The sequence below is a fragment of the Clarias gariepinus genome, chromosome 5 (genome assembly GCF_024256425.1).
Source record: "Clarias gariepinus isolate MV-2021 ecotype Netherlands chromosome 5, CGAR_prim_01v2, whole genome shotgun sequence".
NCBI classification, from domain to species: Eukaryota; Metazoa; Chordata; class Actinopteri; order Siluriformes; family Clariidae; genus Clarias; species Clarias gariepinus.
This window is the reverse complement of record NC_071104.1, coordinates 40,684,564-40,709,703: the sequence shown is the minus strand read 5'-3', so window position 1 is coordinate 40,709,703 and position 25,140 is coordinate 40,684,564. Positions and strand designations below refer to the sequence as shown.

The following is a 25,140-nucleotide window of genomic DNA, read 5'->3' as shown; positions in this document are numbered from 1 at the left end:
TAAATACATAAGTGTATTCAGAGGAGAAGCCAGAGCAAGACTGCATCACAGCATGATTATTAATCTGGATCTTTTTATCTATTACTCTAGCAGGTTACTCTAACACATATCCTTGCTTTTTTTCCCTCTTGATTGCATTCATTTTATGTTTTCTTTCCCAGGAACTACAGAGATATGCTCCCCTGAAAAACTCAAGTGTGTGGACAAAGCATTGGGTGAGCACATGTTTTTAATTCCAGCCAAACACCTGAAGATCTGATAAATAAAGAAAACTAAAGATTAACCTTTGCATGTATTCAGATTGAACCACTAAAGCAATGTACAAATGAGGTAAACATGAGGTGAGATGTATAACTTAAACATTCTCTCTTTGACTCCTTCTCCAAACATGCTGTTTTAGTGTCTATATAAATGAGCTCCTGCTAAGCCCATGTAGCCAACGTTACATCATGTGGAAAAATCTAATCAGCTTGTCTAAAGATCTTTAAAACATAAATAAAAAGGTTATTTTACATTATAGGTCTGCTTTATCTACCATACAGTTCAAGGATATAAAAGATATTTAACCATATTTAAGTGCAAGAGAGAACATCAGGAGAGAATCTGCTTGACACTGGTAAGATTCCTGATGGACCCTGAAGATGATACTGTTGATGAAGGATTGCACAAAAGGAATGGGATGCAATAGCAAGAAAATGCAGAAGAGTTAAATATAGCCCCTTGGATCCTGATGTATTTTTACAAATATTAATTAATTCTCTTTATTTGAGATTTTAGTATCATGTGGGAGTTAAGGACAGATACTGTGGTAGCTAGAGTTGTTTGAGTAGATGGTTGGACTAAGAGACCTTTCAGAGCCCTCGTTGTAGAACCAGGTTTAAGATCTAGTGGTCCAGTGAAGGGAATTGGTTGCCAGTGGTTAAGACACTGGTCTATGACTGTAAGTTTAAATCCCAGCACTGGGAGTCCACCACTTGATCTTAAGCAAGACCCAAAACTGCACAGTTGTGTTGAGGGAATGAATGAAATATTTATTTCTGTGAGCTGCATGAACTATTTTTTAGTTAAACACGTAAATGGCTAAAGTCTGATCACATTGTATTCAGCACAAACTGGACTACAGTAATATGTGATCAGCATGTATATACAAGTTTCTATATTGGAGGAAAAAAAACAGAGATTTTAGAGATTTTACATGTAAAGCAAAATAGTGCAAACAGGAACAGTACAAGATAAAATGGATATATGGTTTCTACAGTCACACATCCTTGTGCCACTCTTGAAAGCAGTTCCTGTTCAACTGGGGAATATTGCATGTCTGGCATTTCCAAGGTGTTTTTTTGCCACTTGCTGTTTTTTGCTATCCAATGCACACATAACCTGTGACCAGCAGTGCCAACATCTCTGGTATGCGAGGTCAACTCAGCTCCTGGAACTGGTACATGGTCACTACTTGTCTGCCTTGATGGTACTTCCTGTAAAACACCACAAAGCTATTTGATAAGTTGTTCCATAAACTCTTTATTGGACAGGTTACCATAGTTCTTTATGCACAATGAAAGCATTGGTGGCAGCAATGTCCAAGAAGTGTAGAAAAATGTTTCTGTACCACTTCATTGTTTTGTGCTGTGCAGTGTAGTTTTATAATAGCTGATCAGAGAGATCAACACCCCCATGTGCAGTTTGTACACAGTCACAGGTGCAGGACATGGAAATGTCTTTGTAGTCCATGTACCTTGTAATTTGATCCTCCTCTGCACAATGTTTTCTGTATAAGCAGAATTGTAAGCAAGTCATTTAGGAGCTTTGGACTTGTGTAGAAATTATCCATGTACACATGAGACAGGTGGCTGATCATTTCCACTGTCACAACTATTAAAAAAAACATGAGCATGCTGATAACACAATTAAAAAAAAATTAAATGTACAAAATAATCATATACAGTGCATCAGGAAAGTATTCACAGTGCATTACTTTTTCCACATTTTGTTACGTCACAGCCTTGTTCAAAAATAGATTTAATTAAAATTTTCCTCATAATTCTACACACAACACCCCATAATGACAACATGAAAAAAGTTTACTTGGGATTTTTGCACATGTATAAAAAAAAAAATAAAAATTGAGAAAGTACATGTACATAAGTATTCACAGCCTTTGCCATGAAGCTCAAAATTTAGCTCAGACGCGTCCTGTTTTTCCTGATCATCCTTGAGATGTTTCTGCAGCTTAATTGTCCAGCTGTGGTAAATTCAGTTAATGGATATGATTTGGAAAGGCACACACCTGTCTATATAAGGTCCCACAGTTGACAGTTCGTCTCAGGTTACTTGACTGTAACGTTTCCTGAAAAAGCGGGAATGAGATGCTGCGTGAAAACGCTATTGAGAACGCTCTTTGTTCGGTTTGATCGGTTGTTGAAGCATGTGTGTCAAACATGTTAAAGTTTTGCTTATATAACCTCGATCAGGTGACGTCATTTGATTAGTGTCTGGACCCCCAGGGTTATGTAGCGTGTGCGTACTATCATCAAAAAGGACTAGACCTGACTCTGGGATGCTGACTCGAGGACCCGTGAGCCCGGAGTAGCATGGACATCCAAACTATAAAATCTGACAAATGTGTGCGGAGAGGATCAACCTGCCGCATCACACATTTGCTGCAAGGGGACACCTCTTGCCAAAGTCATCTATGTAATTCAAAATACGGATGCCCTGGAGTCGTATAGGAGCCAGAGCTGCACCCATGCATTTTGTATATGCGCGGGGGGACAGGGCTAAGCCAAATGGAAAGACCTGATACTGGTAAGCTTTGCTTGCCCCGAAAGCGAACCTTAGGAACCTTCTGTGTTGTGGCAATATTTCTAAATGGAAATATGCGTGCTTCAGATCAATTGTCACAAACCAATCTTCTGGTTGGATTTAAGAAACAATCATCTTGACAGTCAAAATTTTGAACTGGTAACAGGTAAACCCACGAAGTTCTAGAATTGGACGCAACCCCCCCCATCTTACTTGGGAACCAAGAAATACAGAATTAAATAGCCTGACTGTCTGTCTGGCAGGGGATCATGTTCTATGGCCCCTTTTCCCAGCAAAGTCTGCAATTCTTGTGTCAACAGATGCGCTTGTTCCGGTTTCACGGATATGGATAACACGCCGAAGGACGATGTACAAACTGAATTCTGTTGCCTTTTAGTCAGGAAGGTGACCAAGAACCCGATGGTCACTCTGTCAGAGCACCAGAGGTTATCTGTGGAAAGAAGGCCTTCCAGAAGGCCAACTATCTCTGCAGCAATCCACCAATCAGGCCTATATGGTGGAGTGGCCAGAAGGAAGTCACTCCTTAGTAAAAGGCACATGGCAGCCCATCTGGAGTTTGCCAAAGGGTACCTGAAGGAATCTCAGACCATGAGAAACAAAATTCTCAGGTCTGATAAGACTCTCTGGCCACTCTACCATATAGGCCTGATTGGTGGACTGCTGCAGAGATGGTTGTCCTTCTGGAAGGTTCTCCTCGCAAAGCAGCAGAATTTTTCTGTAACCTTCCCCAGATTTGTGTCTTAAGAAAATCCTGGCTGCAGAAACATCTCAAGGATGATCAGGAGAAATGGGATGCGCCTGAGCTTAATTTTGCAAACGCTGTGAAACAGGAAACTTTTTTCATGTTATCATTATGGGGTGTTGTGTGTAGAGGAAAAAAAAAATTTTTTATCCATTATCCCCTCCAGAATAAGGCTGTGACATAACAAAATGTGTAAAAAGTAATGTGCTGTGAATACTTTCCGGATGCACTGTAAATAAAGACACATATATGTGCATTTACTCAGTATGATACTCGACTGCATTTAAAACTGATGTGAGGTGCTGGTAAAGGCAAGGGTGAAACAAATAAAAAAATGGTAGCTTATATTGTTTGGAGTAAACGGATGTACAATTAATGGGTATGGACACACAATATATACAGAGAAGACAAAAAAAAATGCATCCACACTTCAACATGAAAAATATACACCTCACCTCTGTAGGTCACATGACAGCATCAATAAAGGTGATACAACTGACATTTTTAGAGGAAAGATAATACTACACACTGCTTCCTAAATTTAATTTGAGTTTAAAAAAAAGGCCACAGAGTGTGTATACATTTTTGTGCCCCTCTGTATTTGTTAATGGGCAATAGGCTGGACAAATATCTGTTGATGGACCATAGACCATGTAGTGCATCTCAAACATTTACACGTGAGACAAATTTAACACATTCTAAACAATTACACCGTAGCAAGTATTTGTAAATAGAAGCTTAACAAGCTACACAAGCTACAGTAATCTAAAGCTATCCAAAACGAGGTGAAATACGTAGGAAATAGAAAGATGGCGCGAGTGAGTTCGGCTGCTATCACGACTGCTCCGACCTATATTACTTTGTTTTTCGTCTTTTAAGTTATCTTTGAAAAAAGTTTCCTGGACCACACCATCTAGCTGGCTGAGTTCTTCTCGGTTCACCGCAGGGACAGGACACGGGACTCGAGGAAGTCAAGAGACGGCGTGTGTTTAATGGTGAACAACAGCTGGTGCAACAGCGCAAGCGTTGTTCCTCTTACACACTCCTGTGCACCAAACCTGGAACTACTGACCATCATGTGTCATCCTTTTTATGTACCTCAGGAGTTTACATCAGTCATAATCAATGCCGTTTATATCCTGCCTCAAGCGGACACAGACACTGCCTTATGCGAGCTGCATGTGGCACTCACACAGCACCAAACACAGCACTGGGACGCTGAGTGCCGAACTTTCATCAGCATATCACCTGCCCCACCAGGGGCGAAAGGATACTGGACCACTGCTACACTACAGTCAAGGATGGCAACAAGGCACAATCTCGTCCACTGTTTGGAAAATCCGACCATACCGCCATCTTTTTCATGCCAAAATACAAACAAAGGCTGAAAACAGGAAGTTCCGGTTCAGAGGGAGGTCGCACGCTGGACGGACCAATCGGTGGCCGCGTTACAGGACGCACTCGATGAAGCAGACTGGGACAGTTCCGATGATGACGTCAGCGTGTTTACGGAAGCGGTTGTGAGACTCATTGGTAAACTAGCGGATGATACCGTGCAAAAAATGACTATCAAAATGTTTCCCAACCAGAAGCCGTGGGTGAATAAAACCATCCGCGACACTCTGAGATTCAACATCTCTCTATCTCAGTTGGTGATCCCCACATGCTTCAAGGAGTCCATTATTGTTCCTGTTCCAAAGAAATCTCATCCTGCTTCTTTCAATGACTATCGCCCTGTAGCCCTCACCTTAGTAGGCAAATTGTAGCGTGTCCTGTTTGGGCGTGTCCTGCCGCTCAAAGTGTTCACATCACACAAGACCTGTCATGGTCCTGTCACATCAACACCCTGGTGAAAAAGGCCCGACAGCATCACTACCACCTCAGATGCTTGAGAGACTTCAGACTGCCCTCCAAGGTGCTCAGGAACTTTTACTCCTGCACCATAGAAAGCATCCCGACGGGAAACATCTCAACCTGGTTCTGGAACAGCACCATGCAGGACAGACGAGCTCTACAGAGGGTGGTGCGATCAGCTAAGCACATCATCCGCACCGATCTCCCTGACCTGCACTCGATCTACAGCAAGCGGTGCTGGCCCAAGGCCAGGAAGATTGTGAAGGACATTCAATTTAATTCAATTCAATTTTATTTATATAGCACTTTTAACAATGGTCATTGTCTCAAAGCAGCTTCACAAAAAATTATAAATTAATAATAAAAAAAATAATAATGAAGAAAAAAATAATAAATTAATTAATATATATATATATATATATATTATAAAATAATAATAATAATAATAATAAATTGTGTATGTGTGAGAAAAATGTGTCTAGATAATAATGAGATGAATGAATGGAATTTCGCTGATGAGTAAGCCAAGGGTGATGGCGACATAAGGCAGCATGTTAGCATAATTGATCTAAACTATGTAAGTAGTATTGAAAGACAATGTTTCACATAAGCTGACAAAATCTAGCCGACATGAACTATTATTAGAATAAGAGTTATATAAGACTTAGTAACTTACCCATTGTGATAACAGCTTGCTTAAATAATAAACTGTGTGTTTTTAAGCCCGTCTGTGTGTGTGTGTTTTCATGCCGGTGTCCGGGTGGACCCCAGACTGTTTGGGCGTGTCCTGCCCCCGGTCATTATCAAATAATAAAGTGCGACAGAAATTCTGTGCCTCTCTTTGGTTTCACATGGATTACATGAACTTAGATTTTTTGTTTACATTGTGTTTTGCATCATTTAGAAGTAGACACTTTAGGCTTTCTATAGATATATTTCTCATGTCTGTGTGTGCAGTATTCGCAGAGCTTCAGTTGATTTTAGTAACGTGTTTCAAAAATATTTTCGTGAAAAACTGAGACAGCTAAAAGCGTACCCTGTTTATTTTCTTTATTTAATAAAAGCACAATGTTTTGTGGATATTATGAGTGTACATAAATAAATGAAGACCCTTCACGGATATAAATAATGTACAAAACTTATGTGTACGATCAAACATGATTTTCCACGTTTCCAAAAAAAAATGCAAGTGTACCCGTCGGTGGGTCCGCTGACTCCTAATTAAACCTGGGACCTTCTGCTCAGTAGTCCAATGCCTTAACCACTGAGCTACTCCGGCCCTCCAGCACAAGTTCTTGAGTCAAAGTTTCATGTCTTGAAGAAGAAGAAGAATGCTTGAGAGTTAAATTTTCATTAAAATAATCAGGAAATCGTTAGTCTTCACAGCAACCACTTATTCCTGGTCACATGTTGTCTCTCTCCTAATTACTGACCACGCACACCTGCTCCCAATAAGCACACGTTATAAGGATTCTCAGTCCTGTTTAGTTCTGTCTCTGATTATTACCAAGCCGTGTTTTTGTGTCTGGTTTCTGTTTTGCTTTGGCTCTTGATATTGTTCTTAATCTAGCCTCTGATTTGTACATCACCTCCATCTGTCTCTGACCTCCAGTTTGCTGTTTCTTTAAAACACTGATTCACCATCAGTCCGATATCTATTATTCTTGACTCATATTACATGTATATGTACTGTGTATTGGTTCTTATTAAGTCCTGCTGCTGGGAGAAAAACAAGACAAAGCGCCATATGGCATCTTCCATCAACATCTGATCGAAAAATTGCAATGGCCTAGGCGTTCATGCACTATAATTACTGTAATAACAGATAATACATGCACTCTAACTCCGCATGCTCAGTGTATGAGCATTAATGGTGTTCTCAACTCACACAGATAATACTACGGTAAATATTGCTAAGCACACACTCTGTGGTCTTCAGTACTTCTAACATGCTGTGCTTGGCTTTTTCTGTTTTTATGAAGCTCAGCTCATAGGTGTGCTCTATTGGGAGACAATAATGAGGGATAGGAGCAATTTTGTCAAACAGGTTTTAGCTCAATCTAACGGGTCAGGCTTTTAGCTCAAGGTCATACTCTAACAAGTCATTGTTTGTGCTCATTTAAGTTCATCACCCGCTGTTTTATATGTGTGTGTGTGTGTGTGTGTGTGTGTGTGTGTGCGCGCATGTGTGTGTCACAGATCTGTTGCAGAAGAGTTCAGGCGAGTTCTCATGTGCTTGTGAGACTCCATGTAATCTCACACGCTACGGTAAAGAGCTTTCTATGGTGAAGATTCCCAGTAAAGGCTCAGCGAGATACCTGTCCAGAAAATACCACAAATCAGAAGATTACATTAGGTATTATTATTATTATTATTATTATTATTATTATGGGATATGAGTGTGTGTGTGTTCATTTAAATTTTCTTTTATTTCCAGAGAAAACTTCCTCATTCTGGACATTTTCTTTGAAGCGTTGAACTACGAGACGATCGAGCAGAAGAAGGCCTACGATGTTGCAGGGTTATTAGGTGAGCATGTGATCTCAAATCATCTTGATGTATACCATTCCAGTTCAGCGCCACCAGTGGAAGTTTGAATAATAACTCAATATAAATCTGTAAATTATTACATTTGGAGATTTGATTAGGTCACTGTTAACTCTGTTTTGGATTATCTTTTGTGCTTCACGTGCACTCTGACTGCTTGAACGCATAAGCTGCCAATTTAATACATGTATGAGGTTATATCTACTAGAGTAGCACTAATCTAGAAAGTCAATTTCCACACTGGTCAACGTTATATTCACACTCCCTTATTTATAACTCCATCAACGGCAATGTTGAATTTAGTTTCTGCTTGGGAAGATAAACTGGGAAGAGATCCATTGAGCCTCAGTTCATTCTCCAAAATTCCTGATCTTAACTTTCTGGTCATATGTTTATAGTCTAAAGTTCCTGAACATAAGTTCATGTTATAAACTCTATGGTTTAATGTTTGTGGTCTGATGTTTATATTTCAAAGCCACTAGTCTAGGATTCATAGTCAAACACAACATGTTTTAAAGTTCCTACTTCACAGTTCCCAACTTGAGGTTCTTGAGATAAGCTTCCATGGCTTAGGTTCCTGGAGTAAAGTTCCTGAGATAATGTTCCCGACAGATAAAGCATTGATGGTCTCATGTTTATTGGATTGATTTGCCTAAGGTTCATGAGCTTAGGTTTCTAGATTAATGAAATAAAAACTCTGAGTAAATGAGTGTCTGTGCGCCTGCTTGCTGTAACACCTCAAGCTCAGCTCATGAAGGGATCAGTGAGGAGCTAATGAGCTGAATGAGATGGAATTGAACACAGCAGGACACCCTATCATTCAGTCCCTGTCCTAACCGTCCTCCAACCTTACTCCTTTAACTCCCAGGTGATATCGGAGGACAGATGGGTCTCTTTATTGGAGCGAGCATCCTCACCATCCTTGAGATTCTCGACTATATTTATGAGGTACATTTTTAATTAGTAGAGTTGAGTAATGCAGAGTGAGACTGAAGCTTACCTTTGTGACATAATGTCATTAGCGAGGCCTTACAACTTTATCATCCCCACTGCTTTCTCTGTTACCTATTCTCACAATTTTTTTATTTTTTTTTTTACTTTTTTTTTTTACTTGTTTTCCTTCCCCCCTGCCTCCTGACCCCCCCCCCCCCCTCTCTCTTTCTCTCTGGGCAGGTGGTTAAGTTCAGGTTACAGCGTGCATTGAGGCCACAGAAAGAAGAAAAACAACCACGACAACAATCCAGCACTGTTGCTACAGTCAACCTGCAGGACACAAAGACAAGGGTCTGATAATAATAATAATAATAATAATAATAATAATAATAATAATAATAATAATAATAATATAATAATAATAGTTGGTAAATGCTAGTATCACTGAGTTCGAACTGAGCCCCATAAAGCTAAATTGATGCTCAGTAAGTCTCAGTAAGACTGAGTGCCATTAAGTGTTAGTGATTTTTATTATCAGCTTCTTCTCAAAGTCTCAATTAAATACAGTACATGAGATTCAGAGAGTCTTATTGAGTTTTAGGAATACATGTGAAATCTCAGTATCAGCAAGTCTCACTACGGCTTTGCATGTCTAGTCTTCGGATGTCTCACTGAGTCTTGGACTGCCTTACAGAGTCTTAAGACATCTCATTGACTCTTAGGAAGTCTCACTGAGACTTAAGATGGCTCATTAAATTGTAGAACAGCTCAATGAGTCTTTGGATGTCTTCCTGCGCCTTAGGATTTTTCACTAAGTTTTAAAACAGCTTAAGATCTTAAGTCCTAGGATGTCTTACTGAGTCTTAGGATGTCTCACCGAGACTGGATGTGTGACTGAATCTTAGGACATTCCACTGAGTCTTAGAAAGTATCAGGATGTTGCACTGCTTCTTAACACATATTACGAAAACAAATTCTTACTGAGGCCAAAGACAATTTAATATATGAGTATACAATTTACTTATCAAGTGCCGCCACATGATACAATTTAATTATAAAACAATGTTTTTTTTTCTTTTTTTGAGAAAGCAGGTCATTTAGTGATGTGTGATGGCCTTGTTGTGTCATGGGAACAATATTTCTCTCAAAGCAACATCTAAAGATAAGATAATAATATCTTTATTGTAATTATATGGATCACAATGAATCTTTGCATTGCACCTCCTTTTATAAAGATCAGGATGTGTATTATATGCAGAAAGAAAGTGTTTATTTTAACTAGAGTGACATATTTGAATTAGTGTTCTGATGTGAACTGGAGATCTATTGAGCTGTAGTATAAAGTTTTTTTTAGCGTCTCTCTCTCTCTCTCCTGTGTGTGATCGACAGGATGTCAGTGAGCACATGGAGAGAAATACTGAGGGGGCGACATTCACCAAAACCTTCCTCCCAAACCACCACCATCATCTTCATCATCATCATCACCTTCGTCATCAAAACGAGGACTTCGCCTGCTGACCAACACTACGGACCGTCTCTGTGTTAGTCTCTGTCTCTGTGTCTTGCTCTCTCTGTCTCTCTGTCTCTCTGTCTCTCTCTCTCTCTCTGTCTCTCGGATCCACCAGTGAAAGCTCCAGCCAAAGCTCAACTCCTAAACCTGTGCTTGGGACAGACAGAGGGTGTGTGTGTGTGTGTGTGTGTGTGTTAATGATCTGAGTGCTGGATGAGATGGAGTGCGGGAACATCAGGACTTTAATCAGAGCCATCTCCAGCTGCGCTCCTTCTCCTCTGTTTTCTCTCTGAGTCTGAGCCATCCTGTAACCCCTCCCCCTTATCCCCCCCCCACCCAGTCACTGGGACACGATTCGGTCAATGCGGGACAAGAGCGTCTTCTTGCTATATAACCGAGCGAGTGTTTATCAGAGCAGTAGCGTATATTTGTCTCTCTAGGAGACACACACTAAACACGGTGTTTATATTTAACTCTTTATGTTTATTCACTTCAACTGTATTAAAGATAATAATTTTCTAACATGACTTGTGTAGTGAATTTTGTGTGTGTGTGTGTGTGTCTTTTTGAACGTGTGTGTGTGAAATAAGCCACCAACGACTCACAGTATCATTGGTTTAGATTGTGTGCTCATGGTTTGAATGACATGCTGGTAATCGTACAGCGTACTGCTAGCTTATTCATAAATACAAAAAAATAATCTAAATAAGCAATGCCCCTAGTTATAATAAGCCTCCTTATCAGTTAATGAACAGAGCCGTATTTGTTTGTTAAATGTGTTACTGTGGCACTGGACTTAAACTGGACCTGCTGTGTAAAACTCACCTTTAGTCATGTTTAAATGAGAGTAAATACAGTCGCTGATTTCTGTCGTTCTTTCATGCCTGGTTTAAACGAGCCCAATAGATTTTCCCACTTAGGTGATGTCATATAAGAAAAGCCCCTCCCCTGGGCTGTTGTTCCTTTTCTGCTGTTCCCTGAAGGGGTGTGGCTTAGCAGTAGCTATATATATATATAGATAGACACAACAGCATGTTTGAAAGGGGATGCAATATATGATACAGAAGGTATTTCAGCTAGGGCATTAACACACACACACACACACACACACACTTTGGGAGCTCTAAAAGAAGTGACATATAGGACCTTTACCATTACGGTTCATTTGAACCAACGTCACGCAATACATTTTCATGATCGAAATCGGACGTAACAGAGACACAGAGTGAGTTACACACAGGTTGATTGTTAATCTGATTATCGGATGAAGTATCTGGATCTGAAAACTAGGAACCTTTCCTGCTAAATATTTCTGTAACCTTTGACCCAAGCTGCGTTCCGATCAGTTCCCTGTGAATGACACTGCACAGGTTCAACCATGGATTCCAAACCACAGGGAGTGAAAGTGCTCAGTTCAAAGTGAACAGTGTAAGGGAACAAAAGAGTGATGGTTCCTCATTCCACCGGAAGTGGGCATGCAAAATTCACAATCACTCACTGCACCACAATCGAGCAGAAAATGAAGGTTGGGATTCATTTATTTATTTATTATCATTATTATCAAGGATGACATAGCATTAATATGACACAATAGGAATGAGTAATTAATGTAATATTTTAATTTAACTTATAAATCTATTTAATCAAGAAATCCTTACTGATATGTAAACAAGGTATCCTTAAAAAAAAAAACTATTTATCGGTACAGTATTTCTTGTAAATAAGTCACATAATTTATTTACAGGATATACACATTTTAATAGAATATGTTCTGTTTTTCAATAATTATGCATGATATTTAATTTCAGTAGTGTGAACTTTCCACATTAGCAGCAACAGGTAGCCGATATGCTTAGGTTACCATGGTAACGCACAAAGAAAGTGATGTCTACACTGGTGACGTCGCTGGGGGTTTCACAGGGTAGAGTTTTGTCCATATGAAGTGTTGCACAGGACGGTGTTAATGATCATAGCAGCACTACTCTGTACTATTCACATCATTCACAGCTTACTGAGACTATTTTCAGGATTTAATAAACACACACACACACACACACACACACACACACACACACTTTTTGTTATCGCAAAACCATGAGTCTAAAAGCCAGGTCTCCGACAATGCAGATACACAACAAACTGTAACACAAAGCTAGAAATAGTGCTGTGTTTCAGTGGTGTTTTATTTTAATTATTTATTTATGAGTTTGTGCTGCTCCTCTGTATCACACAACATCTCGGGTCGAAGTAATCACAGAAAAACACACAGATAAGGAAAAAAAGAAACAACACACTGACATTTTGAAAGGTTTCCAGTTAGAGGTTTGATAGCATCACACAGCAGCGTTGGAAGTCTTTACATTTATTACTGCCTTCTCTAATGTTACCTGTGAAGGTCGTCTTATGGAACCATGAATCTCTTTATACATTATTATAATACATTCATAATTATATAATAATAATAAATATATAATACAGTTCAATTCCCACCCAGTGCCCAAACCCCAGTCTCTGGATTCAGTGTCAGTCCCAAGGCCGGATAAAATGGGTGTGTTGCGTCATCAAGGGCATCCGATGTAGACCCCGTGACAAGTTGTTGTGCGGACTGGATGGTTTGCTGTGGCGGAACATTAATAGGAAGAGCTGAAAGACAACAGCAACTTGAGCTCTCTATCTGTGAACCTCTGTAGTCTATGGGAACGTGGAGGCCAAATGTGTCTTCCATTATAATCCTGATATCTTTAAGAATCTTACATTTGTCCATTCTCCTACTCCAAACCACTGATCCATCTTATTCAATCCATCTCCTTGCTTGTCTTCCTACTCATTGTTTTTTTTTATTTCTATTTCTGTATTGTCGCTCTGATTAACCTTTCCCCTCCAACCGTACATACAGTACGTGCCCAATCAGGCCAAATGTACATTCCCTAATAACATCACTAACAGTTTTTCTTGTTTAAAATTCCTATTGTCTCCATCCAGTTTTCAGAATCTTTCTATAAAAACATATTAAATAAAATAGATTTCTATTAAATTTTTATTGAATGTTTGTATTGTCCTTTTTTCTTAGTTACTGTGTATTACAGGCATAGAGAAATATAGAGAATTAAAAAAGTTTCAACATTTTAATCTTGACCTTCTTTGAGATATTTTGAGATATTTTCCACTTTACCAGATTTCATTTAGTGACACAAAAGAATTCAATAGCAGTTAATTTCTTTTAAACAGTTGTTAGTAATTATTATCAGGCTGTCCAAGTGCACTGTTTTCTCTTTGTCCAGCTTAATGTCTGTCCACCTTGCTGTCACCCATGATCCTAACTTTTGTCCTATCTTTGTTTATGAATAAACCATATTTCTTGCACTTTCGTTTATCGCATAGTTGCTCTTGACAACTAATGGTCTGACTATCCAGGCCATTAGTTGTCAGTGTGATGATGTCATCTATAAATTTGCAGTCTGTGACTGTTTGCTTTGCAATGTTTAATACTCGTCTTACATCTCCTTTCATCTTCTCTATAATTCCTTCTAATAATGCTGTGTCATTTTTATGCAGTTGCTCAGCTCTCTTCCGGCTCAGACCAACACTGAAGACTCTTCATACAGGCTATTGTTAGCCGTAGCCTTCAGGAAACAACTATAGATGTTCTGGCAGGAAGATCTTCTGCTACCAGTCTCAACATTAATATCAAGATCTGCTGGATAGTACTTATGTTCTTCCTAAAGCCAGGCTTTTGCTCACCCTGATGTCCAGTAATAGTCTGTAATCACTCAAGGAAGACATTTACTTTGCTCATGTGTGACCTGTAATTTGTGCACCTTTTTGCACCTGTCTTCTGGCAACCTGCCTGTCTCCATCTTTAAGTATTGGAAGGTAACAGGTGCTCATCAACAATGCCCTCACCACTGGGATTGTAAAAAAAAAAAATTGCAGGCACTCAAATAGACATTCCTATTCACTGGAAGTTGATCTCTTTTATAAAAGTACTTGAGTCATGACAATGTCAGGTTCCTGAGTTATGCAAGAGAAAAGCATTCACCCTATCATTCAAACATCACAAGAGAGCAAAATTATTTATTATTTATGGGTGAACAGGGAGACTTACTCTCCCTCCTGTCTGTCAATCATGACAACATGATCCAATCATTGGTATTTGTGATCTCATGCATGCAGAATATCACTTTATTTAGCTTGTTACTTCACCCCCTGTCTCAAATAAAACATGTGATGATGCTCAAATCAGACGCCCCATGCCATCCTTTTCAGTCTCTCCATTGTCTTCATGCTCTTCAGTCTCTCTGTGCTCCTCAGACTCCCAATGCTCTAAATGCTTTTCAGTCTCTTCATGGACGATTGCAGGTATATATTAGTCTGTGAAAGATGTTTTAATCCAATAAAAATAGACATTTATAAAATATAATATTTTTTTAACACTGTCATGATTTTGGTGTTGTTGCTGTGGGCTTGAATGGGAAGGCATAGATGCAGAGAGTATGATCTTAAGTAGTCTTTTTATTTAACCAAAACCATAAACAAAACCTGAACTTGAAACAAACAAAGAACTTAAACAAAGAACTTTCTCACTCAGGTTATTTGGCTAAACACCGGCGCTTTGGCGAAAAGCAGCCTTAGAGTTTAACGCAGGCTTAGAAGTAAACAAAACAAACTTGGAGCTGACTTAAACTAAGACAAGGACAGACGAGGGACGAGACTAATGACTGTTTGTGTTAGTAGTTAATTGGGTTAATATCTAAATGGGTTAGTGACTGAACATACAAAAGGATAATTCATACTAGAGGCTAAAGCCACTAGCGGCCAATCCTACTAGAGGCTAAGCCTACTAGCGGCTGGCCCTACTAGCGGCTACACAGGGCACAGGACAACCTAACCATCACATTTAACTTCACACAAACAGCTCCATAGCACAAAAGCAAAATGAACATAAACTTAACAAAACTACAGCCAACTAAACACAACAAAATGCAAACTAAAACAAAACAAAACCAAAACAAAAGAAATGCCCACTTGACATTATTAATGCTCGACCCAGTTTCCTGATCAAGGTGCCTTCTGGGAAACTTAAGTCTACAAACAAAAAACTACGCAAAAACATATACACAATTATCATTGTAGGGGTGAACCCATACACACACATTTTTAATCAATTTGACAAAACATTTTCAGAAACCAGTAAACCAGTTAATCATAAATGCAGGATATAAAATTACAAATTGGGTGAAATGACTTTTTTATCCTGTTGAAGCTAAACTTGCCATTTATGTGAGCCAGAAAAAGCATTAAAATAGAGGGCGGAGCAGGTCAGGAGTTCAGTGCAGGGGGTGCTATAATGTCAGGTCTAGATTGTGCCTTTACAAAGTGATGGGAAGCCTAGAGACTTCCGAGCAGCAGTGGAGTTATAGAGGCATCATTAACACTGTAGAGAAAGAACTGCACTTTACACATTATTATACCAAGAGATGATTTGGTTAAATGCAAATTAACCAAACATGGGAATGATTATATAAAAATGTCAAAGAAGTCAAATAAATGAAAGTGCCAATTCTGGGGTTCCGGGATAAACAGTAAATAAACTTCTTTTTAAATACATATATTGTATATACATTAAAAGACCTATGAGGCAGTGGTTGCTCAATACCTTAAAGCTCTGAGTTATGGATCGGAAGATTGGCGGATCGAGCCCCAGCTCCGCAAAGTTCTCGCTTAACCCTGTGCTCTGACCCCTGCCTACTACCAAGAAGCTAGTATACAGTATGCAAAGAATAAAGAATTTCACTGTGCAGTAATGTATGTGTGACAAATAAAGGTTGAAATAACTAAACCTTAATCTTTATATATTGAGTTATAAATAGCTAAACCCAGCGGGATCATTATGTTATATTTAAATGCTGTACATCTTGTGGGTATGTCAGCTTTAATAATAGCATGCTAAATTTAATGTTGTGTTTAATTACATGCTGGGTTTAAGGGTTAATTAAGCTGCATGCCAGCGCCTTAGTGAGCTGTGCTGTGTGTATTTATCTTTTCTCAGGACTACGGGGAAGACTTTAGTGAATATTAATCTCAGGATATTGGGAAATGTAAAGCTGAAGTTAGAGCGATGAAGAGCTGCACTGTTCCCTGCCTTCAGTATGATTTATCATTTGCAGCAACGTTAGCATTAGCATTAACTTCTAAAGAAAATAGTGGTATTGTTAGTGAATAATAATTTTAAAACCTTATTGTAGGAAAGCTCTTAGTCTTTACATTTTAAGTTGTTTTAAAAAAAATAATAATAGACCATGTGGATGTATGTTCCAGTGGCTCCTGCCCCCTTAAAGTTAGGCAAAGAAGAATGCTGCTTTAACATGCAATTATTTATCATAATAATTATTTATTTTAATATTAAAATAAAGTTATTTATTCCAAATATTACACTGTATTTATTAATATAATTTATTTACAATTAAAACTGTATTAGGTTCATTTGTGTTCATGTACGCGGGGCGCCGGACAAATGAGTGTCTATTAGCAGGTAAAAAGCATGTAATTGGATTTTTTTTTTATATCCTTGGGGTGCAGCACTGTGCGCCCCTAACCCTCTTACATTTGTACTTAGCAAATCAATATTGTTTAATTTAATATTTAATATTTGGGCTCATGTGATTGGACTATTCTTAATTAATCGTGAAAAAAATCTGCTCTGTCTACTGCCCTTAGCTCGCTAGGATATGCTCCAGGCCATGATGGATGGATGGATAAATGTATGGATGATTTGATGGATGGATAGATGGATGGTTGGATGGATTCTAAGCAAATGTTTTAAAACAGGACATCTATTAAAGTCCTTCATCTGTAGAAAGCTTCCAAATACCTTAAATCTGAAATGATATGGAGTGGTGGAGAAAATATGAAGATGGAACTAGAGCCAATAAGGACGATTAAAAAAGTGAGGTTATCCCTGAGGTAGTGACCCTTCAGCTGAAAGAGTGTTTCTATCAGACTGATGGAGTGATAACATCAGTGTGAGGTGCACAGAGCTCAGCCCTGTCTCTGTTAACACCTCGTTCTCACCGGCTTGATAAAGTCGAGTTACACACACTGACTGCCTGACAAGTACCCTGCTGGATCGATCTTTCTCTCTCTCTCTCTCTCTTACTTTCAATGTGTGTGTGTGTGTGTGTATGTGTGTGTGTGTTTGATATATAAAGACATGTCTGTTTGCTTAAGTTTTTACAGTAGGAAGCTACATCACTATTCTCCCAGTACAGTACATTTGTATAAACTGTTTTATATATTCTTTAAACAGTAACATGTAATGGGACAGAAAACATCTGTACTTCTGTCCAAACTCCTAATGAATCAGTCCAGACGTGCAGTTATAATTATTTATATCATCAAAATAAACATTCTTGAGAACATTTAATGAAAGTCACTTGCAGTGAACAGAGTGAGTGTTCAAATTTAAGGTAATTTACAGAAGATACAGTTTGGGTTCATGTGTTTGAGTGTGATGAAAGTGTTAAAAAAGAAAAACAGAACTAACTAAATTAAATTAAATGTACTGAAAGCAAAAAACAAAGAAAAGAAAATTAGGAAATGATGTTTGGATGGTACAGGTGCACATTGCAGTCACTAAAGAAGAGCTTATCTCAAACTTATGACTCAGACAGGTGAGAACTGCAGCCCGGACCAGAAGAGGCGAAAAGAAAATTAATTACTTATTTGGGGACTAAACAGGAGACGGTGTCGTTGCACGACATCTCTACACTACATAATTCAGGATTGAGTTAAAAATGAGAAATCTCACTTTTATTGCAGTCTGTTTGCAGTCTTGAAAAGGTTTACGTACAATTCGGCTTTGTTCTCCGGGTTACAAATAAGGTTCTCTGCAGGGCTTACGAGACAAAGACCTTGTGAATTCCGCTACATCTGCCATCGTAATCGCTCATTACATTGTGCCAGGATGAGCTAAGCCTTCCAGTGTATGACTTTATACCTTTGCAATTTCTAGCAGACTGTAAGAAGCTTTCACGTCAATCTCTGAAGAAAAGGGTCGGCTTTCAAAAACCCCCTCAAAGCTAAAATCTGCCTCGACACTCGACCTGATGTTAAACCATGTCCTCTTCCAGAAATACTCCAGTCCTGTTATTATAGAGTTTTATTAATTTAGATGAAATTATTTTTCACATGTACTGTACCTCACAGCACAGTGTTTTTTTGTGTGTCAGTGTGTCAGCCAGGATACCGATGGTGCTGAGGCTTTTGAAACCCTAACCTTCAAATCAGTAACCCAGAGCCTTAACCATTTAAACCACCACTGACTCTATTATGTTTATAAACTGTGTACAGCAGGTTTGTTGTCTACATCAAACCTTAAACTATGCTGTACAGCCTTAAAATCCAGTTCAAGAAGTCAAGTCTGGTGAGATCTCACTGAGTGTATAAAGAAAAAGAAAAACAATACAATAGTAATATAATAATAATAATAATAATAATAATAATAATATTTCCAAATAAATTGCCCTAGACAATATTGTGCAGTTTAAAATGGCGTTATTGCACAGTTGCTATTGCACGAAAATGTGAAATATTGTAACTATGTTGTAAAATATTGACTGGTTCACTGGGAGAAGCTCTGATTGTACAGTCTAACAGCACTAATGCTCCTTCAGACACTTAGGATGTAACAGTCTATCCCTGAAGGAGCTGCTCACAGATGTATATTACAGGGAGTGAGAGCCATTGTTCAGCAGTGATGAGCTTAGCTACCACGTCCTGTACAGTGTCGAGGGGAAACCCCAGAACTGAGCCCGCTTTCTTTATCAGCTTGTCCATTCTCTTTCTGTTTGCAGTAGAGATGCTGCTGCACCAGAGAATCTCTCCATAGGTGATGGCTAAGGCCACCGCAGGGTCAAAAAATGGTTTTCAGTAGTGTTCCCTGCACTCCAAAAGACCTCAGTCTATTTAGGCAGAATCTGCTCTAGCCATTCCTATAAATCATATCTGTCTTGTCTGAACAGTCCAGTTTGCTGTTTAGATGACACCCAGGTATTTATAAGAGGTCACTCTCTCAATGTCCTTTTTCTAAATGTTCACTGGTGATAGAGAAGTGTGTTTGTGCCTGCAGAAGTGTACCATCAGTTTCCTGGTGCACGAGACTGTTTCCTCTAAGTCTCCAGGGTTGCAGACAATCATGTCAGACTCTGGTCTCGAGTCCTCACATACTGAAGTCGGTTTGTGAGGTAATCTAGTAACCAGGTAGATGTATGATGGTCCACTCTCACGTACTCCAGCTTATTCCTCAGAAAGACAGGTTGCACTGATGAAGGGATTGTGTGTTCCTGGTGTGACTCGGGCAGTTGTTGTGGCCATCCTGTACCTGTCACGCAGGTGTGATATTCGGATGTACTGATCCTGTGCAGGTGTTGTTACACGTGGTCTTCCACCGCGAGGATGATCACCTGTCCTTCCTGTCTCCCTGTAGCGCCGTCTTAGGCATCTCATGGTGCGGACATGGCAATTTATCGCCCTAGCCACATTAGCAGTCCTCATGCCTCCCTGCAGCATGCCTAATGCACATTCACACAGATGAGCAGGGACCCTGGGCATCTTTCTTTGGGTGTTTTTCACAGTCGGTAGACAAGTCTCTTTAGTGTCCTGTGTTTTAAGAACTGTGACCTTAAATGCCTACTTTCTGTAAGCTGTTAAGGTCTTAACGACCATTCCACAGGTGCATGTTAATTAATTGATTATGGTTAATTGAACATGCATGGAAAACATTGTTTAAACCCTTTACAATGAAGATCTGTAAAGTTATTTGGATTTTTACAACATTATTGTTAAAATACACAGTCCTGAAAAAGGGACGTTTCTTTTAAGTATATATCTTCTGTTAAAAAAAAAAAAAACACTAAACTATGTTGGGTTACAGTAGGTGTTAGCTTAAAAAATTAATAAGAATATAACAATCACCCTTTATTAATTAAACAAATATTGAATTTACTTACAAATAAGTGTTTATTATTGTTCTGCAATAATAAGTGTTTAGCTAATAGTCACAAAAAAAGAACCTGTTTGTAATTTCAGTTTTCTGTTTAAATATCACCAGGTAAACGATGTGGGCTCCCTAAAGACATACTGTAGCTCATGGTCGTTTCGTCGTTGTAAATGTCACTGAATTTGTTCACGGGACCATGATTAAATACATCTGCGGGTCGGGGTAGGTGCACAGACCTGATTTACACGCTTTTGAACTCAATACCACAGTCAAACTTTCTTATTATAAAGTTTCTTTTGGTTACAGGAGGGAGAGTTCAGTAGACACACGGGCATGTTCTGATGGAAAATGCAACAACCCTTGCCTGTGTCAGAGGGTAACACCAAACATTTCATATACTGTACAGTACAAAACATGCTTAGTACTTTACAGTTTCATAATATGGTGCATGAACTGTAAGAACAACAGTGTTGTTTATTTAAAATGTATTTGGTTCTCTGTTTTAGGCAGCCTTTACTCATTTTAAGAAACATCTCAAGCATAAGACAAACGGGATAAAACAGAGATTTTTATTTTATTTTTAATAAAAAACACTGTTTTACACCAGCAGCAACTTACAAATGAGGTCTCAATTTAAAAAGATGTACAAAACATAAAACAAATAAGTATTAAATCATAGAAAAAAAATTATACACCAACAAAAACCTTTTGTACTTTAACTGTACGTTATGACTTTTAAATATGACCGTTAGATACGGTTGGTCAGGAAACTCTTGACGTCAGATGCAGACGGGACACTTTTCAGTTACAAACTGCTGTAAAAAAAAATATAGAGATAGATTTAATTCAAATTCATGATACTTAATTTAGCAAATTATCAATATTTATACTTTGTTTTTCTCGCTTTAAAATTCATGAGAACAGACCGAAACCAGAACCGAACCGCAGGTGACATTTATGTTCAGCATTTTGTTTCTATTTAGAAATTCTATAAGATAGAATTCTATTCTATTTAGATGGGAATTAATTCCTGCTTACCTTTTCCACACGCCCGCCTGTCACAGTTCACCACCAGAGGGCGACATGCTCCCGGACGCCATTTTGTTTTCGTTTGTGTTTCCTGTGTTTCCTTTGGTTTTTAGTTGAACTTCAATTCCCAGAGTGCACCTCGGTCAGGTGATTGGAGCACACCTGAACCGAGGGTAGCTAATTACGTTTGTGTTAAATAGTCTCTCAGTTTAGTTTCCTTGGTCTGGCATCTGTTGTGTTAACTTGCGTTCAAGTTAAGTGGGTGTTATGTTTCCCTGTTCTTGGTGTCATGCCACTTCCCTAGCTCCTGGTTTGTGTTATTCTTGTTTTAGTTTTGTTTAGTCATCCTAGTTTGTCATGTTTAGCCAGTCTCAGTGTCTAGTCCATGTTTAGCCTGTCTCAGTGTCTAGTCCATGTTTAGCCTGTCTCAGTGTCTAGTCCATGTTTAGCCTGTCTCAGTGTAACTCCCTGTCTCAGTGTAACTCCATGTTTAGCTTGTCTCAGTGTAACTCCCTGTCTCAGTGTATCTCCATGTTTAGCCTGTCTCAGTGTAACTCCCTGTCTCAGTGTAACTCCATGTTTAGCCTGTCTTAGTGTAACTCTTGTTTAGTTTAGATCCTGTTTTGTGTAGCCTTTGGTTTCCCTTTTGTCCTGTGTTGCCGTTCCTTAGTTTCCCTGATGTAGATGTCTGTATGTTTGGTTTTCCTAATTAAAAGACTTTTCCCCCATGATCACCTCTGCTTACACACCTTCCTTAAAACCCACACAGCACACCCGTTACAGAATGCCAGACCTAAAAAGTAATAGTATAGCGGAGGGGCCTCCCCTGGATATTTTTTTGGGGGGGGCTAGGATCATGACGTCGGGGCAAGCGGACCTCGTGGGTAGTCGGCTTGCCATCCGACGGAACAATGTGGAGCACGCAGGAGCGAGGGGAGCGACGCCCTGCAGTGCTCAGCAGCAAAGGACTGGAGAGGGCGAGCGAGCAACGCAGCAGGACTGGAGAGGCTCGAGGCTGGCGATACGACGCGTGCCCCCACAGACACAGGTCGACAGAACCAGGGGTAAGGAAAAACCCCAGTCGGTGTGTCGGCAAAAGGGGCATGGCGAGGAGCAGCAACAGCAGAGGCGACTGCTCCAACAGCTGACTGGAGAGCTGATCCAGCAGATCAATGCGTGCCGGGCAGCCAATGACCAGGAACGCATGCAAACCCTGCTGGAGTTGGGTGCACGGCTCCAGGACCAGCTCGTCCAGCTAGACAAGGGAAGCCCAGTACCTCCAGTCCACCCTGCCGCGGTCCCAGAGAGCCCAGTGGAGGGCTCCGGTCTCCCAGAGAGCCCAGTGGAGGGCTCCGGTCTCCCAGAGAGCCCAGTGGAGGGCTCCGGTCTCCCAGAGAGCCCAGTGGAGGGCTCCGGTCTCCCAGAGAGCCCAGTGGAGGGCTCCGGTCTCCCAGAGAGCCCAGTGGAGGGCTCCGGTCTCCCAGAGAGCCCAGTGGAGGGCTCCGGTCTCCCAGAGAGCCCAGTGGAGGGCTCCGGTCTCCCAGAGAGCCCAGTGGAGGGCTCCGGTCTCCCAGAGAGCCCAGTGGAGGGCTCCGGTCTCCCAGAGAGCCCAGTGGAGGGCTCCGAGAACCCCGACAGGCATGAGCCAGAGCTGCCTCTGTCCAGCTTCGGCAAGCTTCCCCCGCTGCCCTACTTCGTCGACCTCGACGACGGCGAACCTCAGCCCTACGCGGATGGTGAGCTTCCACCTCTGCCCTGCGTCGTCGACCTGAACGACATCGTGCTTCCACCTCTGCCCTGCGTCGTCGACCTGAACGACATCGTGCTGCCGCCTCTGCCCTGCTTCGACGGCCTCGACAACGGCGAGCCTTTGTCTGGCAATCCAGCTCTTCCTCCTCCGCCTTGCGTCGACGTCGAGTCACCTGCCTGTTTTGCTGACGACGACGTCGTGTTCCTCGCTCCGCCGCCCAGAGTGCACCTCGGTCAGGTGATTGGAGCACACCTGAACCGAGGGTAGCTAATTACGTTTGTGTTAAATAGTCTCTCAGTTTAGTTTCCTTGGTCTGGCATCTGTTGTGTTAACTTGCGTTCAAGTTAAGTGGGTGTTATGTTTCCCTGTTCTTGGTGTCATGCCACTTCCCTAGCTCCTGGTTTGTGTTATTCTTGTTTTAGTTTTGTTTAGTCATCCTAGTTTGTCATGTTTAGCCTGTCTCAGTGTCTAGTCCATGTTTAGCCTGTCTCAGTGTAACTCCCTGTCTCAGTGTAACTCCATGTTTAGCTTGTCTCAGTGTAACTCCCTGTCTCAGTGTATCTCCATGTTTAGCCTGTCTCAGTGTAACTCCCTGTCTCAGTGTAACTCCCTGTCTCAGTGTAACTCCCTGTCTCAGTGTAACTCCCTGTCTCAGTGTAACTCCATGTTTAGCCTGTCTTAGTGTAACTCTTGTTTAGTTTAGATCCTGTTTTGTGTAGCCTTTGGTTTCCCTTTTGTCCTGTGTTGCCGTTCCTTAGTTTCCCTGATGTAGATGTCTGTATGTTTGGTTTTCCTAATTAAAAGACTTTTCCCCCATGATCACCTCTGCTTACACACCTTCCTTAAAACCCACACAGCACACCCGTTACACCGCCAAACGTTCGTCTTCCCAACAAGCTGTTCCTTTTATTCTTCTTCTTTGGAGTTTAACGGCGGCTTGCATCCATAAGTGTTGCACTAGCACCACCTTCTGGGTGATTCTCCTTTGGTGTTTCTCCACTCTTTGTCCACATACCAACAAATTTCGGATGATAAAGATACGTCGTATAGACGTCGTATAGATGTAAAGAAGATGTATTATTTAACAGCTTAAACAGGCGATCTACAGACGATCAAAATACGACTATAAAAAAACTAATGCGATGTTTACCAGATGATACGAAATAGTGGCTACCTACGTTCTAAAAATACTAGGGCATAAGCCCGAGGTCAGTTTTCTTGTAGAAACTTCAGCACTGAAACAATTTGGCAGTGGACTGGGTCTACATGTTTTACTATGCACCAATTTTTAATACTGTACACTCCATTTGAGGGCATAAGTTCCTTTAGTAGAGGGAGTCCTTGCACTTAGTATAGTTTTAATTACACTGGCTGGAAGACCAGCCCCAACCAGAGTTCGGGCCGGGGATAGAATGTTGTCCCCTGCGCCTGAGACAGAAGCTCCCCCCTCACAGGAGAGATATTAGGTCTGAACACCACACACTGGTTGGCAAACAGGGAGCTATCAATACGAGGCGCAAGCTTTGTTGAGGGCCTTTGCCAGGACTCCTGAGAGCAGAGCTACAAGTGGGCGCCGCCCCATGTCTAGCCATCACGACCACTAAATGTTTCTCAGACTTACCCAGCGACCTGTGTGAGATAACTCAAGCCCAACAGAAAGACCCTATGATCATCAGGCTGCTCTCTAAGGACCAGCCAAGAAGCTCACAAGATCCTTTGAACACCACCAAGGGGCGTTATATCACTGGGTACCAGTAAGACACAGAGAAAAATTTCAGCTAGTAGTGCCTCAGTCATTAATTAAAAGCTTTCTCCACTACTATAATGACAACCCCTAAGGTGGACACCTGGAGCAACTAAAAACATTTTTAAGACTACTAGACATGGCATGGTGGCCGACTGTGTGGAAAGACGTCTGGCCGTACGTAAAAACCTGCAGTGTTTGCCAAAGATAC

At 40.5% G+C, this 25,140-nt stretch overlaps 1 protein-coding gene across 1 annotated transcript in view; it reads left to right on the top strand.

Moving 5' to 3' along the window:
- asic4a (acid-sensing (proton-gated) ion channel family member 4a) overlaps window positions 1-10,857 on the top strand; it is a 96,067-nt gene extending 85,210 nt beyond the window's left edge. The window contains exons 5-10 of the mRNA XM_053496612.1: window positions 162-215; window positions 7,619-7,775; window positions 7,857-7,948; window positions 8,835-8,914; window positions 9,140-9,250; window positions 10,289-10,857. Coding sequence (XP_053352587.1) covers window positions 162-215; window positions 7,619-7,775; window positions 7,857-7,948; window positions 8,835-8,914; window positions 9,140-9,250; window positions 10,289-10,417 — 623 coding nt within the window. The 3' untranslated portion in view covers window positions 10,418-10,857. The remainder of the gene's footprint in view (window positions 1-161; window positions 216-7,618; window positions 7,776-7,856; window positions 7,949-8,834; window positions 8,915-9,139; window positions 9,251-10,288) is intronic.
- Window positions 10,858-25,140: the final 14,283 nt, after the last annotated feature.